At 39.6% G+C, this 21131-nt stretch overlaps 1 protein-coding gene across 2 annotated transcripts; it reads left to right on the plus strand.

Annotated features, from left to right (window-relative positions):
• Positions 1 to 19: 19 nt before the first annotated feature.
• Positions 20 to 20052, plus strand: LOC133505932 (procollagen galactosyltransferase 1-like). 2 transcript variants are annotated; one of them, XM_061829499.1, is made up of 12 exons: positions 20 to 927; positions 6812 to 6922; positions 7046 to 7163; positions 7753 to 7887; positions 10641 to 10845; positions 10936 to 11055; positions 13301 to 13377; positions 13461 to 13567; positions 13925 to 14057; positions 14992 to 15119; positions 15358 to 15564; positions 17664 to 17861. In XM_061829499.1, exons 1-12 carry the CDS (start codon positions 704 to 706, stop codon positions 17716 to 17718), a joined length of 1620 nt encoding a protein of 539 aa, XP_061685483.1. In that variant the 5' UTR covers positions 20 to 703; the 3' UTR covers positions 17719 to 17861. The 2 variants fall into 2 exon arrangements, with proteins under 2 accessions (XP_061685483.1, XP_061685482.1); XM_061829498.1 differs by having other exon boundaries at positions 28 to 927; positions 17611 to 20052.
• The last annotated feature ends 1079 nt before the right edge of the window (positions 20053 to 21131 follow it).

Below are 21131 nucleotides of genomic sequence, written 5' to 3' on the forward strand. Positions count from 1 at the left end.
CCGGTGACACTTCTTGAATGTTTTCTTTTTCATAAATGTTCCTCACTGTCCAGCTTCTCTTCTCAGGCTTTTCTTAGAAGACTGACATTTGAGCTCGTGTCATGATTCGTGACAGAGTTGAGCTGGTCAAGCATAAAGTGGGTCAACTTTTGCAAAATTGTTTTGCGTATTTGTACTTCGAGTGCAGTGTGTGAGTGGGCTAGTAGGATTACTAGGGATGATTACATAGATTACGTAACGAGCGAGACCACTCGTGTTCCATTTGTAAATGCAGAGAAAAGTCCCAAGCCCCCTGTGTGGATGCTTCTCGATTTCCCGGATGACAATCGATCGAGGGCCAGCATTCTTAAAGGCGAGGAGACGATGGCGCTCGTGCACACAAGCACGCAGACTGGGAGGAACCAAGGCCATTTAGGCCACAGACGGAGATGATTTTTGGGCAAATATTCTTTTTGATATAACTGTGGAAGTCTGCTGTGGGCTTCGTCATGTTTACGAAAACACGACAGCACATTGTTCGGAAGGCGGAGCTTCTCTGGGGCCCGTCTGGACCTTCCCCTTTAATTCAGCCACCTCCTCCGCCATGTCGCCACTATCGGCATAACACAACAGACAGCGGGGGCCCCTGCGACCTCTCACCTCTAACCTCTCACCTCTCTTCCGTCCGTGTCCTTCTCGCGACTCAACGCTAACTGTCCCTGCCATGCCCTTCATCCGCATCGCCTCGCTACTATCCGCCCTGCTGTTCGTTAACTTTTTGGGCCGGAGCCGGGGCTACTTCCCCGAGGAGCGCTGGAGCCCCGAGTCCCCTCTCCTCGCCCCTCGGGTGGTTGTGGCGCTGGTTTGCCGCAACTCGGCGCACTCTCTGCCGCTCTTCCTCGGTGCCTTGGAGCGCATCCGGTACCCGAAGGACCGCATTGCTCTGTGGTGAGTGCTGCTGCTCCGACTGCGAAGTCACTATTTTCGCATTTACACATAATAACAGCTGTAGTGGGAAAGTTTGATAAAAAGTGTCAACGCAGGTGTGGTCGTAACTAACGTTGGATAAACAATGCTTTAGTAGTAGACATCCTTATTTTAGCCTCATTCGTCTCAGGCAGTATATCTAACCCTGAACTTTCATTTATTCATGCGTTGCGTTTGGATGGTTTTGGGACGCTTGAACTCATTCATGTGTTGGTTAAAAAGCAACTTGAATCATCTGGGAGTGATGTCGACTCGTGTCTCTCTGAAAGGTTCCATTGAGTTTTGGATCGTCTCTCGTTCCCCCTTGCTCTCCCTCCCTCGCCGCCTTTTTTGCCACATCTGTAGACTCGACTGGAAACACCGCCTCACTCTATTCCACAATCCTGGCACAAAAGCTACAGAAGATTAATTTCCTTCTATCCCTGACAGAGGAGGCCAATGTTCTCACGCTCTGTCCTCTACTTAAAGAGAAATAAAAGATACTTATGTAAAACCAAAAGGAAAAAGAGAAGCTTGTGAAAGTAGTATTGATTTCACTCCTGTATGTGGGGAAAAAATGGTGTAGATTAAAACTAGATTTTGACTCTAAAAGCAAAACCCATATTACACACACAAAAACAGAACAGTTCCCTTTTTCTTCTTTGTATGACAGAAAGTGCTGGTGAAAGACACAACATTTGCCATGATTTGTTCTTGTAGCCAACAACACCAAGAAGTCTTGTAAACAAGGCCACAGATAGGGAATATCTTGCTTGTCCTACTCTTGTCTATGTTGTTAAAGCAATACGGCACTGAATAATGAAAAGCCTGAATCCGATAGGTCATGTCATATGTACTGTCCCTAGAAAATTTGAGGCCAATCCGATATCATTTAATGGTGTTTTCAGAAGATTTTTATCAACTGTTATGAATTTTCATGGGCAGCGCCATTTTGGGGAGTCACGTGATATAAAAAAACAGGAAGTGACGTATTCCGTGCGTGAACAAAGGAATACAAAATCACGGACGGCGCTGATTTCTTGGATTTATGCTCATATGATGAAGAAATAGCAGTATTGGTTGATAGGGAAGACAGGAATATGTCCTGTCAGGTTCACCAATCAGACATTCATTAAACAGGACAAAAAAGGAAGCAAAGACACCAGTTCAAGTCTCGCGAGGAGAGAGGAGAGGAACTGTCTCGTACAATTCACCACTGCACTCTCTGATTGTCTCCTCAGCACTTCTATTTATTTAGTTTTAAGATGCCCCTTATTTACATGGATGTTATAAAAACGAGACAACAAGCAAAACAGTTTAAAACAACGTGTACATGTGTGGAAGATTGCTGAATACATGTGTGGTCATCATTTCTTTAACAGGCAGCAGTTCTAACAGTTCTGATGATTAGATGTTTTTGTTCTTGCTACCTCCTGCTAGGAGGCTGCCACGTTATCTAGAGCAGAGCAAAGCATTTCTTTATTGGAAGCAGATGTATGATAATTATGATCACAATTATTCCTACATGTCCATACAGATTTGAACCCCTAGCTGTAAATACTGGTGAATATTTGGATGGCTCTTTGGACGAAAATGACGCGGAGTCTGACAAGCTAACTAACCACAGGCGCAGAAGGGTAGAGCACTGATCATGTTGGAACAATAATTATGGAAACTTTTGACAAAGGTCGCTCAAAGAAAAAAATATGAGGAGTACCGAAGTTTTCAACAAGAATGGACAGCCTTTGTGGAGAGGAAGGGTTCTGCTGTGCGTTTAAATTCACAGATGGGTAGTATGCCAAAGCGTTCGAACTCTACTTTGCCAATCAACATTTTGCCAACTTCGCATAAAGACGAGATATTTAAACGAATAAAAGACATGCCTTTGTCGGCAAGAACTGTTCACCATTGTACCGTCATGATGGCAAATCAAATTGAATTTGGTTCATGTTTAATGGATGGAAGTCTCAACGCATGCATGACATGAAGCACAAGAAGTCGCATTAATAGTAAAAAATACTCTTGTCATCATTGGTTATCAAAATCATAATAATGTTACTTAAAAGAATTCAGAGACTTATTGTACTCTAAAAATGTTGGTCTTAAATAAATACGCAAATACACTTATACTACATATGTCATCCGGCTCAGGGATACCACACTTCGCTCGCCACTGGATCCTGAAATGGGCAGAATATCCCACCGAGCCTTCCTCAGATTATTTCTATCCAAATTATGGCAAAATTTTGCGATACAGTAGGGGCATTTTCACGTGTCCGATGGTGGCCTTACTCCATGTGATACACTACAAATCGCCCATGGTTTCTTTGTTCATGCACAGAATACGTCGCAATTGCGGAAGTGGGTCATGTGACTCACCAGAATGGTGGCGCCCATGAAAATTCGTAATTACCGATTAAAAACCCTGTCAAAACACCATTAAATGATATCAGATTAACCTCAAATTTTCAAGGTACAGTACATATAACATGACCTATCGCATTAAGGCTTTTCATTGTTCAATGGAATATTCCTTTAACGTTGTCTAGTTTACATTACTCCGTATCATTGCTGTCCCTGTTTTTATCTGTCTAATAAAACAAATTGCTGTCAAATGAAGATTCCAACCTTAACTTTGCTTTATTCAATTTATCTTTTTTTTAACGACGTGTTATCATCTGAGGTGTTTGAACAGAGGTTTTGCCAAATAAGCCTTTTTTGACCAAGTAGACACGAAAGTAAATATATCTATGCCTAAATATATTGTATCTGTTTTTAAATGTAGGGAGTAATAGTAAAGAGTCATCATAAAAACAAATACTCCAAGTACAGATACTTCCTTCAAATGTAATTTCCCTCCACTGATCGCAATGTATTTCTCTTGCTTTTATCCATCCCCAGCCTTCCAGACATTTATTATCTCTACAGTTCACCTCATTTTGATCCTGTGCCAGTAGACATGCTTGCTGGAGATGAATCTCATCTATTCATTTGCCTTCATATTCAACAGGTTCATTTATATTCTGAAACCCAAGCAAAGCAACAGAGTGCCAAAAGCGGCAAGGAGGCTTGAATGTGGTTAGAATAATTTCATGCTTTTAAAGTACATTTAGACAAAAGTAAATACTGTATATTGTTAAACCAAGTGAGTGCTCCTTTGAATGTGGTAAACCGGCATGCATTCATCTCTTTCACTGGATTCTGGCCAGACGTTTAAGATTAACATACCCAGGTGACAACCTGAGCACAGCCTTTTTTTATGCGTTCTCCATAAAAGAACAATTCAAAACATAATCTCAGTGGCCCGGGCCACCTGTCGATACCTGTAGATTTCAACCTGACAAGTGAAGATGAAGTACCCTGCCAAGCAGACTCATATAAACCCATACATGACGATTCTTATGGTGTCAGCGTGTGCTGCGTGGACTTGCAGGATGGTGAATAACCTTCCACAAAGCCTGCATTCTCACTTATCTCGGGTCTCTTCCATTGTTTACCTCTGGTTTTGTTGCTAATGTTTTAATAGTGCAACTGACACGTGGGAAACTGCATTTTGAATGGAATGCAAGGTTTTGCCCTTCCAAAGAGTAGTGCAGCGCAGCCTCCAAGTCTTTATATCCTTAAAATAGTATAAATTATGACCACCAATGTTCAGTCAAAAAAATATTCAAAAATATACAAATAACACGAGACTTTGTGTTATTAAATGAGAGAAGAAAAAAACTCTCATCGAGTTGAGAAGAAATCATATTACTCGCCTTCATTTCAAACTTTCTTTTGGCAGTCTGACTGATACAATATGAATAGTAGTTTAAATTATGCAAATTCAACCTGTGTTCAGATTCAATTTTTCAAAAAACATTTTTCGTTTCCATGTTGAGTGCACTAGGGACAGCAAACTTTTATGTCACTGTCACAGAGTGGACAAATTATCCATGTACTCTAATCAAGGTGACATCATTACAACTGCTGAGTAGTTGATGTTTGAAGAGTACGATGTATTAAAAATGTCTGCCCGTTCAATAATTGAATGGGCTATGCAAAACCCTAATTCTCAAAAACCCAATTTTATGAAGAAAACGACTATATTTCTAAATTGTTTAGCTGACTGGAAAACATTTTTTTGAGGAGGAAAAACAATGTATTTTGCATGGGAAGTAAAATGTATGACAATCATGTAATGCTACCTTAACAAAGAAATGTTTTATTTCATAAGTGGGAAGAGCCTGGGACATATGTGGCCACAAAACAAATCTTCTAAAAACCTCTTTTGTCTTGACCATATTATGCACAATCTACTTCAATTTATCCATGTAGCCATCCATCTTCTATACTGGCTATCGTCACTCACAGGTGAGCAGGAGCTTATTGCCGACTTTGGGCCAGATGCAACCTACACCCTAAATGTGTGGCACATTTAGATAAATAACCATTCACCCCCACATTCACATCTAAGGACAGTTTAGTCTTGAATCAGTCTTGTATACATGTTTTTGGAACGTGGGGGGGGAGTCAGAGTACTTGGATAAAAACTCCTCACTGAGACACGCAAACTACAAATGCGATGGCCCGGTTTTGAATTCAAACCCTCATCCTCAGAGCCACGAGTTGGATGTAATGACTACACTTAATGTTATCATTGCATTATATTTCAGAGTAGTTCAGTTTTTCTCAAAGTAAGTAATTCTACATCCGTCTTTAAAAAAAATACATAAATGTTGTTGAAGCGCGTCATTGTATTGGAGTGCAGGTGTGCTATCCTGTTCAGGGAAAACATGTAGACATTAGAGGGAGCATGAGAACATGAAGATGGCTGTGCTGTGAAGTGGTGGCATGTCAGTGCTGAGGCAGCACTTGAATGTTAGAACACCACACACACATGGCAAAATAACTGCCAGGAGCACGCTGCCCATCAACAGCTACATGATGCAGTAGGGAGAACATTTATTTTTTCTCAGACCTACGCGTTCCATGTGTCACTCTTTGTCTCTGTCCATCATGTTCAAAGATTTGTTTGGCTATTGCAGACAGCAAGAATTTTAATTTTAGATCTTTATGTTTGAAGCCTGAAATGTGGCAGTTTGAAATCTTCCAAATAATAATTTTCAAGGTGTGACAATATATTGTGTGCTTCACAGTTGGAAGCTGTTTGGAATATTTTGCACGTTTTACCGATGCTTACGTGGGTTTTCTCCAGGTACTCGACTCCCACATTACAAAAACATATCGTATAATTGAAGATTCAAAATTATGACAGGTGTGATTGTGAGTGTGAATGCTTCTCTGTCGAAATGTGCCTTGCAATTGGCTGATGACTGTCACCCAAATTTTTCTGGGACTCTCTCTAGCTCACCTGCATTCCTAGTGAGAGATACTTTAGAGAAGCACCTGTAATGCAAACATTTTAATGAAGTTCGTATTTTTCAATTTTCACTCTGCAGACTCTATCTAATGCAAATACGAACTTAAACTACGATTGATGTTCACATTGAGATATTAATATGCATCACTGACACTTCTTGCTATTGGTATTGGTGGCAGTGGTGTCCAGGCTTGAAGTCATTGTAAATGGAGTAGGACAGAACAGAATAGGCACAAGCTGTGGGCATTTCTGTGCCAGACTAATGAGGTGATTATATTACACCACTGTGATTGATACGGTGCTCCAAATTCAGTCATTGAACCAGTGGAGCCAAATTATATCATTGTTGAATACTTTTTATGAAGACCATATTTTACAGGGAGACATTTTAATTAGGCATCAGCACCTCTGCTGTTCCAATATATTTAATCTTTGCCTCTATGAAGTGCCTTGTGTTTCAGTCAGACGTCACTGAAAAAGTTTCAAAATCTCATCTTCCCACAGGGTGGCGACAGATCACAACATAGATAATACCACTGCCCTGCTTCGAGAGTGGCTCATCAAGGTGCAGAATGACTATCACTATGTGGAGTGGAGACCTGATGATGCATCCAGGTAATTTTGAGGGAGGGGGGGGAGTGGCAGACAGACAGACAGATTGATTGACTGATTGTCCTTGAGTGATCGATAGCCACTGTGTTTGAGATCTTAACATCAGTGTTATCTGTGCTCATCAAGTGCCTTTGAGGATGAGGTGGGGCCCAAACACTGGAATAATCTTCGTTATGAACATGTCATGAAACTTCGTCAGGGGGCATTGGACACAGCCCGTGAGATCTGGGCTGACTACCTTCTGGTATGATTTCATTCAATTAACGTCCTGCAAGGAGCTGCTTTTGTTATGCACTCTGCGCGATAGATAAATGGATGGTCAGACATTAAAGCCACAAGGAAATTTTAAATTAAGTGATGATATGAAAATATGTGAAAAATCCTCAGTGTAACTGACATACATTTACATTTTAATGTAGAGGAACTGATGTCTTGCCCGCTTTTAATTGCAAAATCTAGAAATGGTCAGACACCCACAATACGTCCTAGTGAAACATGATCTACAATGTTTAGACATATTTTATCCACCTACTATGTTTTTGGATATTTAAATGGAGGAGGTGGAGGTAACAGAGATGTTCAGCAGTGGATTATAAAGCATACATCCTGTTGCTATGGTTACATGTATTGAAATGGACGTTTGTTTTTTTTTTTTTTTTTTTAAATCAAGAAGAGCTCCTTGCATATTTGTTTTGGTTCCCAGCCAGACAGATTTTCATCCAGTTTATTTGTGGTTAAAGAATCCACAGAAGGTCCAATAGCAGAACAGTGGTCTTTTCATTCAGGCATTGTGTTCACCTGCAGTTTCACACTCTTTTTGTCTTTGTCTACAGGTGGCCGACTGTGACAACCTGCTCACCAACCCAGATGTGTTGTGGAAACTAATGAGAGAAAACAAGACCATTGTTGCTCCAATGTTGGAGTCCAGAGCCGCATACTCCAACTTCTGGTGTGGCATGACTTCACAGGTAATTTTGGTGGTCATTTATGAGCCATTCACACTGTATATTAGAGCCACCGTACATGTCCTTCAAATTTGTAAGCTTACGAAAACTCTATATTATTTCACTCATATTCATTGAGTATGTTGAAATATTATTGAAACAAATTATTCAGTTATGTATTAAAATAATGCCAATCACACGATCAGGATCTTATGGGCCGATCGCCGGCATTTGGAGCAATAACTGTATTTAAATGACCTGCTTATTGAGTGTATGTACTCGTATGTAATTGCTCAAAAATATATATTTACAATAAATAATGCACCTTTGTTCATCAGAGAGGCCCCGTAGCTCAGTGGTTAGAGCGTTGGTTTGGTAAACCAGGGGTCGTGAGTCCGTATCCCACTTGGGCCTCCACTCCCCAAGAGGGGTTGCATCAGGAAGGGCATCCGGCGTAAAAACTGTCCCAAACAAATATGAGCGTTTCGCTGTGGCGACCCCTAACGGGACAAGCCGAAGAAACTTACTAATGTATCTTTGTTCACCTATTTATGCCAGTGAAAGACAGAACAAATTAATGGTCTTCTATTAGATGGCAGTAAGTACATCCACTAATTAATATATCTACGTTTTATAACACTTTTGTTTGTTGGTGTACTGTGAGATTTTTAAGTGGGAAATATATGCCTTCGCTCCATAAAGGCGGGAAATCACTGCTCTAATCAGATCATGTATTCTAATCAGTAAGGTCAAATCAACACTACAACATGACAGAACCAATAACTGCAAACTTACTACAATTAAATTACTGGAATTAAATTGCTTCACATACACCAAATCTTTAGAGCGAGATGCGACGGAACAAGCACCGGCTTGCTATGCTACATGAGGTTTTGTTACCTGCATTGAAACTGTATCGTGATAAAAGTGCGTGAACACAAGCAATCCTTGAATTAAAGTTCTCTCCCGAGCACTGGTGACTACCAACACACGTTTTTCTGCATTTATTCCTCATAATACAGTCGTCGTGATCTACTCTTGTTGTTGTCGCCATGGTAATGAGTGTATCTGGTCGCATTTGAGTGGACAAGATCAATTCCAGTGATTGTTAAAAAACAGGATGCGGTGGTATTGGAATACAAGATTTAATTGCAGTTGTCCGACATAGTGCAATCGTGAAAGAGCAAATTTGTCTTATCTGATCCGGGCATTACGTGTTGTCTATTCCATGTCACAAACTCGTTTTTTTAATAATTTTATTGGGCGTCAGACATGGAAAAAAACTATGTAAATACTGCTATATAAACATAAACTAGTTTTTGGATCCAGATATACTGTACTGTGCATGATGGCGACGAGGAGTAAATGTCTTTTGCGGAGCCAATCAATGACGTAATTGATTGGATCGGGGAATTATGACATCAAAGCCCATGAGCTGACCAATAAGAAAAGCCATTTAACTTTTAGGTGTCTATCTTTGGCAGTCATTTTGCTTATCTGATAATAGACACACTAAAAATATTGCATGCTCAGATCATATTTAATGGTGAAATGTTGGTGGCAGCATCATGCTTTGGGACTTTTGTTCTTCAGTTGTAACTGTGGTCGTAAAAAACGGTCTACGGAATTATGAACAGTTTAAAATAGAAGTAAGTGGTAAAATGGGAGGCTTCAGCTACAAAGCAAAAATCAAGAAGTCGGAAAAAAACTACTACAAAATGCTGAAATTTTTTTGGGGTGAATCAGAACCACTTTAAATGGTGGCAGGTGTGTGTACTGACTTCCATTTAACATGAGTTTGAATTTGATCAGTTCATTTTGATAATCCCAATGAAAAGACCGTGAGGACATTGTGTAACCATATTATTGCTGTTTATTTTTACTTCCTCTCTTGAAAATATCAAAATCGATTGTTTTAGTTCATGTAAATGTTGAAAAATGTTTTGAAATGATTTATATTGCTTTCATTTTATTTATACGTCATATAAAGCTGGCATGGATCTGTAGACTGTGGAGGACATTGGAAATGACAGGGCTCTTCCTGTCTCTTTATGAGATGATGACAACTGAGCATGAAAATGTTTTTAAAGGCATGCTTTTAAGTGCAGCTCTTATATAGGGTCTGATTTAACTGTCCAAGTGAATTAGAGTGCATGACCCATCAATCCATTCATTTTCTGTATTGCTTATCCTCACATGGGTTTCTGGCGTGCTGGAACCTCTCCCAGCTATCTTTGGGCAAGAGGCGGGTTACACCCTGAACAGATTGCTAGCCAATCGCAAGACACATAGAAACAAACAACCGTTCACACTCTCATTCACACCAAACATGAATTTATAGTACTGTACTTATAGAACAGTTCCTTGTAAGGTGATTGCACTTGATACTTTCTTGTATAAAATGCACGTGAGATTTACAGTATGGCCTATCAGCACATACATGAGTTACACACCTGAGAAATAATAGGAGTCAGGAAACTGGTCGTGTGTCCGAATTCCAAATACAGGAATGTCCTCAATCATTCGGAAACAGATGTTCAGATGCAGCAGAGGAAATTATGGTCACAGTCTATAAAACTGTATTACTGGTAATTGTAATTCTGATGGAGTACTTTCCTTCACATATTGTGGTTTGTACATCTGCCTTTCAGCCAGTAGCAGAATCTTTAATATTTAATCATTTGTGTAATAAAGTGTGCTATTAAAAATACATATTTTTTTTTTTTTTGTGGCTTGGTTAATGAATGAGGGTCTAACATGTTTGACCATCCCGGCAGGGTTACTACAAGCGAACGCCAGCCTACATTCCAATCAGGAAGCAGGAGCGTCTAGGGTGCTTTGCAGTGCCGATGGTCCACTCAACATACTTGGTGGACTTACGGAAGGAAGCCTCTCGTCAGTTGGCTTTTCACCCACCACACCCAGAGTACACCTGGGCCCTTGATGATGTCATCGTCTTTGCATACTCCGCTCGCATGGCAGGTGAGACGGGGATTATTATTTTTTTTTTTTGGGCTTGGCGGTGATGAATACGTGTGATGTGGATTGATGATCATCGTCTGTTGTTGTCAGATGTTCAGATGTATGTGTGCAACAAAGAAACCTATGGCTATTTTCCTGTGCCCGTGCGTTCCCATGCTACTTTGTTGGATGAAGCAGAGAGCTTCTTGCACACTCATCTTGAGATTATGGGTGAGTTCAAACGCAAGAACATGCATATATAAAAAGGCAAGACCAGTCACTGTAATTTGACGGGCGCGATTGCGCCATCGCACTCGCAAATCTGCACAGTCGAGCACGAAAAATCACAGTGTACACAGCCTGACTCTTTTTTTTTTTTTTTTTTTTTTTTTAAACACGGAAGCACACGGTCTCCTGCTAGTTTACCTGACTCTGCCCCCCTTCGGCTCTTAAAGGGGTACACTCATAATTACAAACACCGTCCACCCACACAGTCTCGGCAACGTAGAGCAAAGACAGTTAGACATGCTGCTTGTGTTTACTCTCGATAATAATGGTAAAAGTAAAAAAATAATAAATAAAAAAGTGCTGTTGCTTTAATGAATGTCGGGGTACGTGAATAATAGAAGAAAAAGTAGTGAAACTGGATGAGATTTTCTCTTTTTTCTTTTTTTAGTAAAAAAAGGTCTGGTCTGAAGCCAAAATGGAAAGTACAGGATGGTGTATAATGTCAAAATTCCATCTTGGCACAGCCTGATCGAGGATGAAGGCACAGACAAACAGAGCACAAAAATGTAATTCTGTATTTTAAATATAGGAGGCAACATAATATTAACCTTAAAACTGTTTGGAGCATCATTCAGGTTTCAACTTGCATTGCTAAAGATATTCTGCAAGCAATAATTCAGTTTTACACCAAGAAAAACAGACAGGGATAACATTGTAAGTGGGGGGGAAAAAAAAGAAACAAAGTTGCAAGCGACCCTTCAAATTTACAGTTCATAGTTGGTCTGGTCAGCATTGTATTTTTTTGTTTATTGACATTTTCATTGTAAGTTTGCAAAAACACAAAATTGTTCTTAAAAATGTTCTGATGGGAATGTAAATGATGTAATCTGAATCTTTGAATGAGCCGTGTAGCTTCAATGGATGACATTGATCTGACCACAGTGCATACATCTGATGTTGCTCACAGTGGTCAAAGGGGGCGCTCACGGGCTTAGTGTGTTTGCTCAGCCACTTAAAAAATTAGAGGGAATGTTGGTGTTGACACTAATTTATGTGTTTATTTCATTAACGTTGGTAACAAAAGAAGCCTGAACCCTAAACAATCAGTATTCACCCAGAAACAGGAAATGCAAGTTAACCGTACTGAGCATGTTTGGAAGTGATGCCAAAAGCACATGTTCGGAGCTTCTTCACGTACTGCGATCACATTTACGTTGAAAATCACTAACATCATGAGCCATGTCAAAGGAAATTCAGTTACACTGAAAACATTTCTGGGATATAACACAGGTATTGTTTCAGTATCTACCCATAATAAGTATAAGATTGTGATTTACTTTGACTTGATCTAAGTTCTAACATTAGACTAGTCTGTCAATACGTATATCTAAATGTGAATGGTAATTTTCTCCCGTGATACCGCGTTATCTTGAAGTTGAAAACTTTTCCCCTCTACATGCTTTAGGAAAATATAGATCTACTGCTATCTTTCATCAATGGATTGACAATAGATAGCGCCGTAAATTATGGTAGATTATAACAATACATCATGATGAAATAAAATGATTTGATTATATGAATACTTGGTTTTGAAATTGAATCCCTATTGACCACTTTAAAAATGTCTGTCTCAGTGCAATCTCAATAAATTATGATAATGATATTAGGTAACAACTACATACTCGGGTATAACAACAAGTTATTTTAAGGTCCTGACATTCCATCCCGAATCACACCCGCAACTTTATCTGCGGGCATGACGGACCATACTCGTACTTTTTTCATATGTGAGTGACTACAACACAACAGTTTGTGTTGGGAAATTAAAGTAGGTTTCATTTTACGACTACAATAGTTGTATAGTTGGTCTGTTTCTCTAGTTTCCAACATTGGCAGACAATTATAGAAAATAATTAATTATGTATTATACACAACAGAAAGCTCATCCACTCTTTAATCTTTGGAGTTCATCACAGCATCGAGTCAATGTTTTTGATTTAGGGATTAATTCTACTGAAAAAATATTTCGGTGACCAAAGTGCTCTCTAGTCATATTGGTTTCTATGCCACACGATATGTTATCATCATTAGAGGAAGGACTCAAGCCGTGAAGGATGATAAAATCGACTGTATACCTTTGCTTTGCTCAATTTGAGTGGGAAAGGCATTTGGAGCTGAAGGCTGCATCTCTGGAGCCTCTGATTCATTACATATTCTCTTTGTAACCCTCTGCTGTCTTCTTTCAAAGTGAAAAATCCGCCACTGGAATATTCCAGCTTCCTGACTCTTCCTCCCAAACAGCCCAACAAGATTAGCTTTGATGAGGTACAGTCTTGTCTTTGTCAAACTTCTATAAGCAAAAAGACACACAGGTAATTTATGAGATTTTTGCATTTGTCTGCACGCAGGTTTTCATGATAAATCTAGTGCGGCGAGCTGACCGCCGTGAGCGCATGCTAAGAAGTTTACGTGAGATGGAGCTCAGTTGTAAAGTTATTGCTGCTGTGGATGGCAAGTACGTTTCACCTCGTCATCCTCCCTCCTTACACCAGCCAACTCATTTGGGCTATGAGTCTCCCAGCATTTGCAAATTCAATTAAAATGAGATTAATTGGGGATTTACAGTTCAAAAAGAGGATATGTGCAATTTCATTATTTACACCTGCTGTCGAACAAGAGCCAACGCAAGCGTTTATGAAGGGTTATGTCAAATAATTTGATCATCGGTTAGTTTTCCACCTGTTTTATGTGTCATCAGATAATGCAGCTATAACTTTTTTTGTGAGATTGTTTTCCCTGTTAAATAATCACATCCATGCGACATATTATTCCCATCGCTAATCTCCTTATTTATCTGTCTTCTGTTAATCAGAGCTCTGAACACGAGTGACATTGAGGCGATGGGGATTAATATGCTGCCGGGGTACAAAGATCCATATCACGGTCGACCTCTCACCAAGGGGGAACTAGGCTGTTTCCTCTCTCATTACAACATCTGGAAGGAGGTGAGGGTTCGGTCACTAGATTCATAACAGTTATTGCACTTTGTTTCAGCATGTGTGAAATCTTTTTGTTAATTTGAATATCCTTAAACCTGGATAAACAATGTATTGTTAACAGTTTAGTTACAGTTTCTGGAGGAATCAGATACACCAAATTAAAGAAAAAAAAAATCTTGAATTTTGAATAAAGGGGCGCTGAGGGGAAGAGTGTGATCTGTAACCTGAGGGCTGCCGGTTTATATCCCTGCCTGAATGCATATTGTCGTTGTCCTTGAGCAAGACGTTTAACCCACATTGCCTACAAATGAAAGTGGTTGTGTGTTTGGTGGTGGTTGGAGGGGCCATAGACGCAGAATAGAAGCTGTGGCTACGCACATAGCTTACAATCACTTGGGTGTGTCTGAGGCGTGAATGAATAATGCATGAAATTGTAAAGCGTTGTCGAGTGTCTATAAAAGCACCTTATAAGTCCATCCATTTTCTGAGCTGCTCAACCTCACGAGGTTAGCAGGAGTGCTGGAGCCTATCCCAGCCAACAACGGACAAGGGGCGGGGTACACCCTGAAATGGTCAATCCCTTATTATTTCTATTAAAGTGATTTAAAATTTCTGAAATTGTAACATTTGTTTTACAGCTCTCACGCTGCTTTTAGTGTCTTTGTAAAATTGAGAATTAGTCAGATACTTTACATTTACTGAACATAAAATGGCCTTTGCAAAAGATGCTTTACATAATTTTTCCTGTTTGTAACATACTGCCACCCTCCCTAATCTCAATCATATAAATATTCATATCTGTAAGGGACTGGATAATCTTTGTTTGTTTTTTTCTTCTTTTGTTAAAAGGGCTTGCATGCTTGCATCTAATTAGAATTTGCTTCAAAATAAAAGGAAAAATGGCTTCCAACATTGAATGTGTGTGCGCTTCCATGTGCAGATAGTGGATCGCGGTCTGCACACATCTCTGGTCATTGAGGACGACCTGCGCTTCGAGGTGTTCTTTAAACGCCGTCTCCAGGCGTTATTGCAGGAGGTGACCACGCACAAGCTTGACTGGGATCTTATGTGAGTGTTGCTTCTTTGAACGCAATGTAAACTCCGTTTAAAAAAATAGAGAGGATTATTGCTCCCTTATACAAAGAAATCCTTCCATCTGTCATCTGCTTTTTCCTCGATACCAATGACCAGACACAAATCACTCTGACCTCGTCTTTTCACATTCATAGACTCCACGAAAAGAGTGAAAGAAATTATTTTACATCTGCTGGACTCTATAACTGTCTCCCTTGACTCACTCATGCAGTTATATTGGACGGAAGCGAATGCAAGTGGATCATCCAGAGAAGTCAGTACCGAATGTTCACAATCTGGTGGAGGCTGACTACTCCTACTGGACTTTAGGCTACATGTTGTCCTTGCAAGGAGCCCAAAAGCTCCTCAAAGCTGAGCCTCTGAAAAAGATGCTTCCTGTGGATGAGTTCCTTCCTGTCATGTATGACAAACATCCTGTGTGAGTACAAATTCTCTCGCTCCTGTTTTTTCTTTTAATCCTACTCCAAAAGGTCATATTTTTCCTGACACGGATTTGCTTTTGTGCAACATCTCTTATATCCCAGATTTGAATACATCCACCTCGTTTTGTTTGTTTTATTTTTTTGTGGGAGTTGTATTGTTCTCGATCTACCCATTCATTTTTTTTTTACCAAACTGTGCCGATTGATAATGATAATTTCCCAGAGACCAGCTGAAACGGTCAGACGATGTTTTTCCCAGATCTGATCCAAATACAGTGCTGTCTCAGTTCTCGAACACAATCCATTCCAGAAAGCCAGTTGAAAACTTAGACATTCAATAACCAAAGCGCGTTTTCCCATTACAATGAATGGAAAATGAAATAATGTGTCCCAGCCCGAAAAAAGTTTTTTTAAAGCTTTTTTTTTTTTTAGCTTTTCCTGATAAGAAACGGCATAGTAGAAATACATGTGTAATTTAAATACCTTATATAATTAAATCATTTAAGAAATATATTTATTTTTTGCTTAAAATGTATGCTTTAGCAGTCAAGTATGCTAGGCTGGGAGTGCAATGCTGTATCTGTAGCGACTCAGTCCCCAGCCCTGTAAACCTTTTTTTATTAACAAAAGTGCAGAAGAACTTTAAACAAGCAATACTGGGGGGGGGGACAGACACATTTTTCATTTGCACAGAAAGTACGTAACATGTACAAAAAAAAAATAGAAAAACTAGAGGTAGGGTTAATGGAACAAAAGAAAAAAGCAATGCAAAACAACTGTTTCAAATGTCTTCGGTGGGGGTGACTCACCCTTTTTTAACAAAGAAAGAATCTAATGTAGACTGTCTTTTGAGCACCTTCCTGAAGTGGCTGAAAACAGCGTCATTGAAATTTTGCAGTGCTCTGCAACATTCTGCTTTGTTAGCATGATGGAGTTCTACAAAATTATGGATTTCGTTCCATTTGGCGCAGATCGCTTTTATATCAGCACTTGAGACATCCTTCCTGCCTTCAGCCTCATCAGACGACATCTCCTCCCTTCTTCGCCAACACTATCCCCAGCTAACTGCTGCTCGTTTACGAAAATAAGAAGCAACTTTTCGACTTCCTCCAAGCTCTGTGGCCTCTGCTTGGTCAAACACGGTTGCTCCATTAGCAACATCACTTGCTCGGAGGGTATACTTGTGTTTCAGATTGGTGCTGATCGTCGATTTTGCAATGCCATACTTCTTCGATAGCTCAGAAACACGCACACCAGATTTGTGCTCGGCTATCAAATCCTTCTTGAAGTCGACAGTTTTCCGCACCACTTTCCTTTTTTCAGCACCAGCAGTTCCACTTGCCTTCTTTGGAGCCATGATTGGGGGTTGCTATTGCTCAATTGGAAGAAAATAAAGTCAATACTCGGACACGCCCGCTTTCAGAGGAGTGTGTGGGTAAACTGATTGCGTCGTGCGCGTTACGTCGGTTCCGTTTTTTTCAGGGGTGCGTTCAAAAGCACAATAGCAAATCGTTGTGGGTGGCTGGTTGGGGTGTTCAAATACCAATTTTCGTTCGAAAACCCAAGCAAAAAAAAAATCTTGAAATTTTTACGAAAACACAGACGTTCGAAAACCGAGGTACCACTGTAGTTCATTTTTCAGTCCAAATCGAAACTCCCATTTAACAGTTGAGATGATTAAATTGCTGGCAGATCTGATTGGATAATTTTGAAACTCATTGTACAGTTATGTGGGATTTTACTACTTTTTGTTGAAGAAATTCTGTTATGTTAATTTCTAGTTCTTTACTGGGTTCTGTATGATGGTGGAATTTTACTATTGTTTGAAAAAGTGAAGCGTTTTGATTCCTGCAAAAGGACCATGAATCCTGTTATAGCATCCAAGACATTGCAATGCACTCATTGTGTTGACCCAAATGCTCAAATCTTCACATAGTGTGGGTCTGCCCCCTTTTCTTGGTCATTATCTCCACCTATTTTTATAGTTGTGCCCCTTGGCCACCTAGTAAATCCACTTTTGTTGCCGTCCTTTCCTACTTTAGTTTAGACTACATGGACCACTTTGAAGATCGGAACCTCCATGCCTTCTCCGCAGAACCACTTCTGGTGTATCCGACCCACTACACAGGAGACGCGGGCTACATCAGTGACACGGAGACCTCAGTAGTCTGGAACAATGAGACAACCAAAACTGACTGGGACAGAGCCAAGTCCAGGAAAACTCAGGAGCAGGTGGAGCTAAGCCTGGAGGCACAGAACTCTGATGTGCTTCAGTCTGAGCTGGAGAACTGGAGTGCGCGAGATGAATTGTGATGCCTTTGGAGAGTACTTTGTTACACACACTGAGCAGGTTGACATACTGTACAGAAGAACAAAGCTGTGATAGTGGGCGGAATGTAAAAGAGGCTCGAAAGATAGACACAGCTCCAGTGAGGCTTGTACCATCACTTGATTTTTCTCTTAAAGGAGCAAGTTAGATCAAAAGGTAAAATAAGTCTTGAAGAGTCACAACTGGAGTATCATCATCATTCTTTCCATTTTCAATTGGCAATCAAAAGTGAAAGCTTAAAAAAAGGGACTGATGATTTTCTTTAACAGACAAAATACTGTGAGGCGGTTGTGCTAACCACTAAGGCGCCGATCAAAAGTGCAAAATGGAAAAATAAGACACGGTACTGAATTTGATATTTAATTACTCTATTTTACGTGATCTGGAAGTTTGGTATCAAGCATTAGTAATTATACAGTATCAATCAGTCTGGACCAGTGTTATAATAATTTTGAATTTTTCACTGTAGTTTTTATTTCATTTCATTACACCCTAACTAAGGTTTAAGCATTTTTCTCCCTGAAAATTCTTCGCGTTATTAATTTCATTCATAGTTATTGTTTTTTATTTGTCAAGTGTGAGAAGTAAAAATAATGCAATAAAAATACAATTCTAAAAATGTATTAACTAACAAATTAACAAAAATCCACAAATGAAATATAGTTACTATATAAAAAAACTTTGAAGTGCAATAAATGCAGTAAATAATACTGCTTCTAGAGTAGCTGCATCACAATCTATGTAAAACCATTCATTATTCATTCATGCTATGGTAACTTCAGTAGTCTTCTGTTTATTATTGGGATTTTTTCAAAATAATATGCAAATATTTGCTTGATTTACTTTCCTCGCTGCTAAATTGCAACCTTCACAAGCGAACTTTCAGATTTGAGGCTCTTTTTTCCCTTGAGAGGATTTCACATTCATAAATCTCCCGCTTCCACTTCAACACGCTTCTGTTTGTGATGGTCATAGCCAAAATATTAGACAATATCCCTCCATTTTTAAACATTTTTAACCGCTTATCCTGACTACGGTCATGGGTGTGCTGGAGCCTGTCACGACTAACTGCGGGAAGGATGATTGAACTGTTTGCAGCCAATCACAGACAGGGTAGCTACATATACAGGTCCTTACTTAGTTACTTGAACTAACAGCAGAGGAAAATAGTGCCACTTCAAATACAATGCATGACTGAATATATTACTTCAAACTTATTTGTTTTGTATAATATGCCTGACCAATCATTTTACGGTTCGTAGTCATGGTCCGGATTGATTGTGGTGGCTAAGAAGCTAATTGACTAATGCTCAGTGCCAAACTTTCAGGTCATGTAAACATGATTAAACGCATATTAAAATATAATTCAGTAGCATTTCATATCATATTTTCAATCATAGCCTAAAATTGAAAAATCAGGATTGTTTTGGTAATTTTTTTGTTATTGTACCTTAAAAACAAATAATGAAAGAATCATTATCTTTCATTTTCTTAAATTTGTAATTGCCAATTAAATATGAAAAGAATGTATGTGACATGGGATAAGTAGCAGCTTTTGTTATATTTATTCCACCCCCTTGGTCCAGATGTGACCAAACTGAAAGATGCCTAGCCAGATCTTTCAAATATACAAAAAGCATTTGTGTCTTTGTAAATGATTTAAGATTCAACTCAAATGTTCAATGATAATAGAATACATTTAATCTGTGTAGTACGCTTTGGGTTTTAATTTGTGAGTCAACTGGTGGTAACAAGCAGATTTTATGTTTCTGAGTGATCTCAGTTTATGCAACTTTGTCCCAGTTGTTCACCATCAGTTGCCTTGTTTTCCTCTGCTGTGATTAGTGTAGAGACCAATGACTGTAAAACTCGCCTGTAATGCACCAGAACCAAATGGATTGCTCTACAGTATTGACACCAGGGGCTTGTTTTGACATCCTAAGTAGGTGCACTAACACTATTACTCTTGGCACCAACTATTAATTTTTTTTACTCATAATTCACTGCTAGCCATCACAGGTAACACGGATATTTGACTTCTAAAGCTGTCAATGGCAGTGAATGTTTTTTGTTTTATTTATTATCCATTTCTAACAGGACAAAATTCATTTGTCACCAATGTATGTGTCATTTTATATTAAATATCACAACTGTATTTGTCCCCCCCCCCAGTCTTTTTATTGAATTTCACCTGGTACATATTGTTTGAAAATCACAAATAATTGATCATTTCTTTTCTCAATATGTCAGTTGACTTTTTCACGGGTAAACATTTGATATTCTGTGGTTTAGCCCAAGTTGTGAAGATGTCAATATGAGCTGCGCCCAGTAGAAGAATTTCGTTTCATTAGTGGCTGCTGGTGCATGGCTGCCAGCCCACAGGTGACTGCATGCAGCAGTCAGCCTCTGTTACTTGACATCCTTCACTGTGTTTCCAGTGAGAGTCTCCTACAGCCACTCTTCACTTGTGATGTATGACTGCATGATATTTGACTTTGTCAGTGAACAAAACGCCCGTAGTCCGCGACCAGTGAGAAAACCTTTGTGTTCACTGAATGTCTTTTCTTACCCATGTGCACCTGCAGAGGTGTGAGCCAGACTAATCCTATTAGATATCTCTCTCCTCACCTCTATATTTAACTCACCCCTTTCCCTGAGATTAACGCAGGTTATTTTTCAGCAAAAGGCTCCACAGATCAATAGTCGCTTTTCTGCGGTGGGGCTCTCCGAGGTGTAATAGAAGTGGGCTCCGATCAAACTATCGACTTTTTCAGTTCATTTCCGCGACATTTTGCATCATGGCTGTCACATCATCTTGATAACGGGTTGCAAAAAGAATTGCTGTTATGCTTGAAGAGATAAATAACTGTCAGTGGTAATTACTGAGACGCCAGGTAGCACAGTGTGGCCGTAAAAGGAGATTGTGTCTCATTTTGCGCTAGAATGTCTGTATGTTTGGTTTTTATGTTGTCCTCGCTGTGCAGACCAGTTCATCCCCTTTCTTTCATCCTTGTTGCTCCCTCTTCGTCTCTTAAAGTAACAAGATTGCCGCTCCTGAGCCGGAGTTTTTAGGGCTAAACAATGACCTCTGGCTTGCTAAATGACACCATGGACACACCCACTGTAACACACCTAATCTCCATCAGTAAATCCTGCCGTCGCTTGGCTTCAAAGCACAAAGCGAAGAGACGAAGCAGTGAAGGTGTCTCTGAAAGGGAAAATAATAATGAACTG

The sequence above is a fragment of the Syngnathoides biaculeatus genome, chromosome 9 (assembly GCF_019802595.1).
Source record: "Syngnathoides biaculeatus isolate LvHL_M chromosome 9, ASM1980259v1, whole genome shotgun sequence".
Lineage (NCBI taxonomy): Eukaryota > Metazoa > Chordata > Actinopteri > Syngnathiformes > Syngnathidae > Syngnathoides > Syngnathoides biaculeatus.

What these genes read in the sequence shown, in the direction of transcription:
- LOC133505932 (XM_061829498.1), top strand. Translation starts at nt 704, where the DNA reads ATGCCCTTCATCCGCATCGCCTCGCTACTATCCGCCCTGCTGTTCGTT. An exon ending in TCTGGGCTGACTACCTTCTG is followed by an intron (nt 7,164 to 7,752) that starts GTATGATTTCAT and finishes CTTTGTCTACAG; the next exon opens with GTGGCCGACTGTGACAACCT. An exon ending in AAGCTTGACTGGGATCTTAT is followed by an intron (nt 15,120 to 15,357) that starts GTGAGTGTTGCT and finishes TCACTCATGCAG; the next exon opens with TTATATTGGACGGAAGCGAA.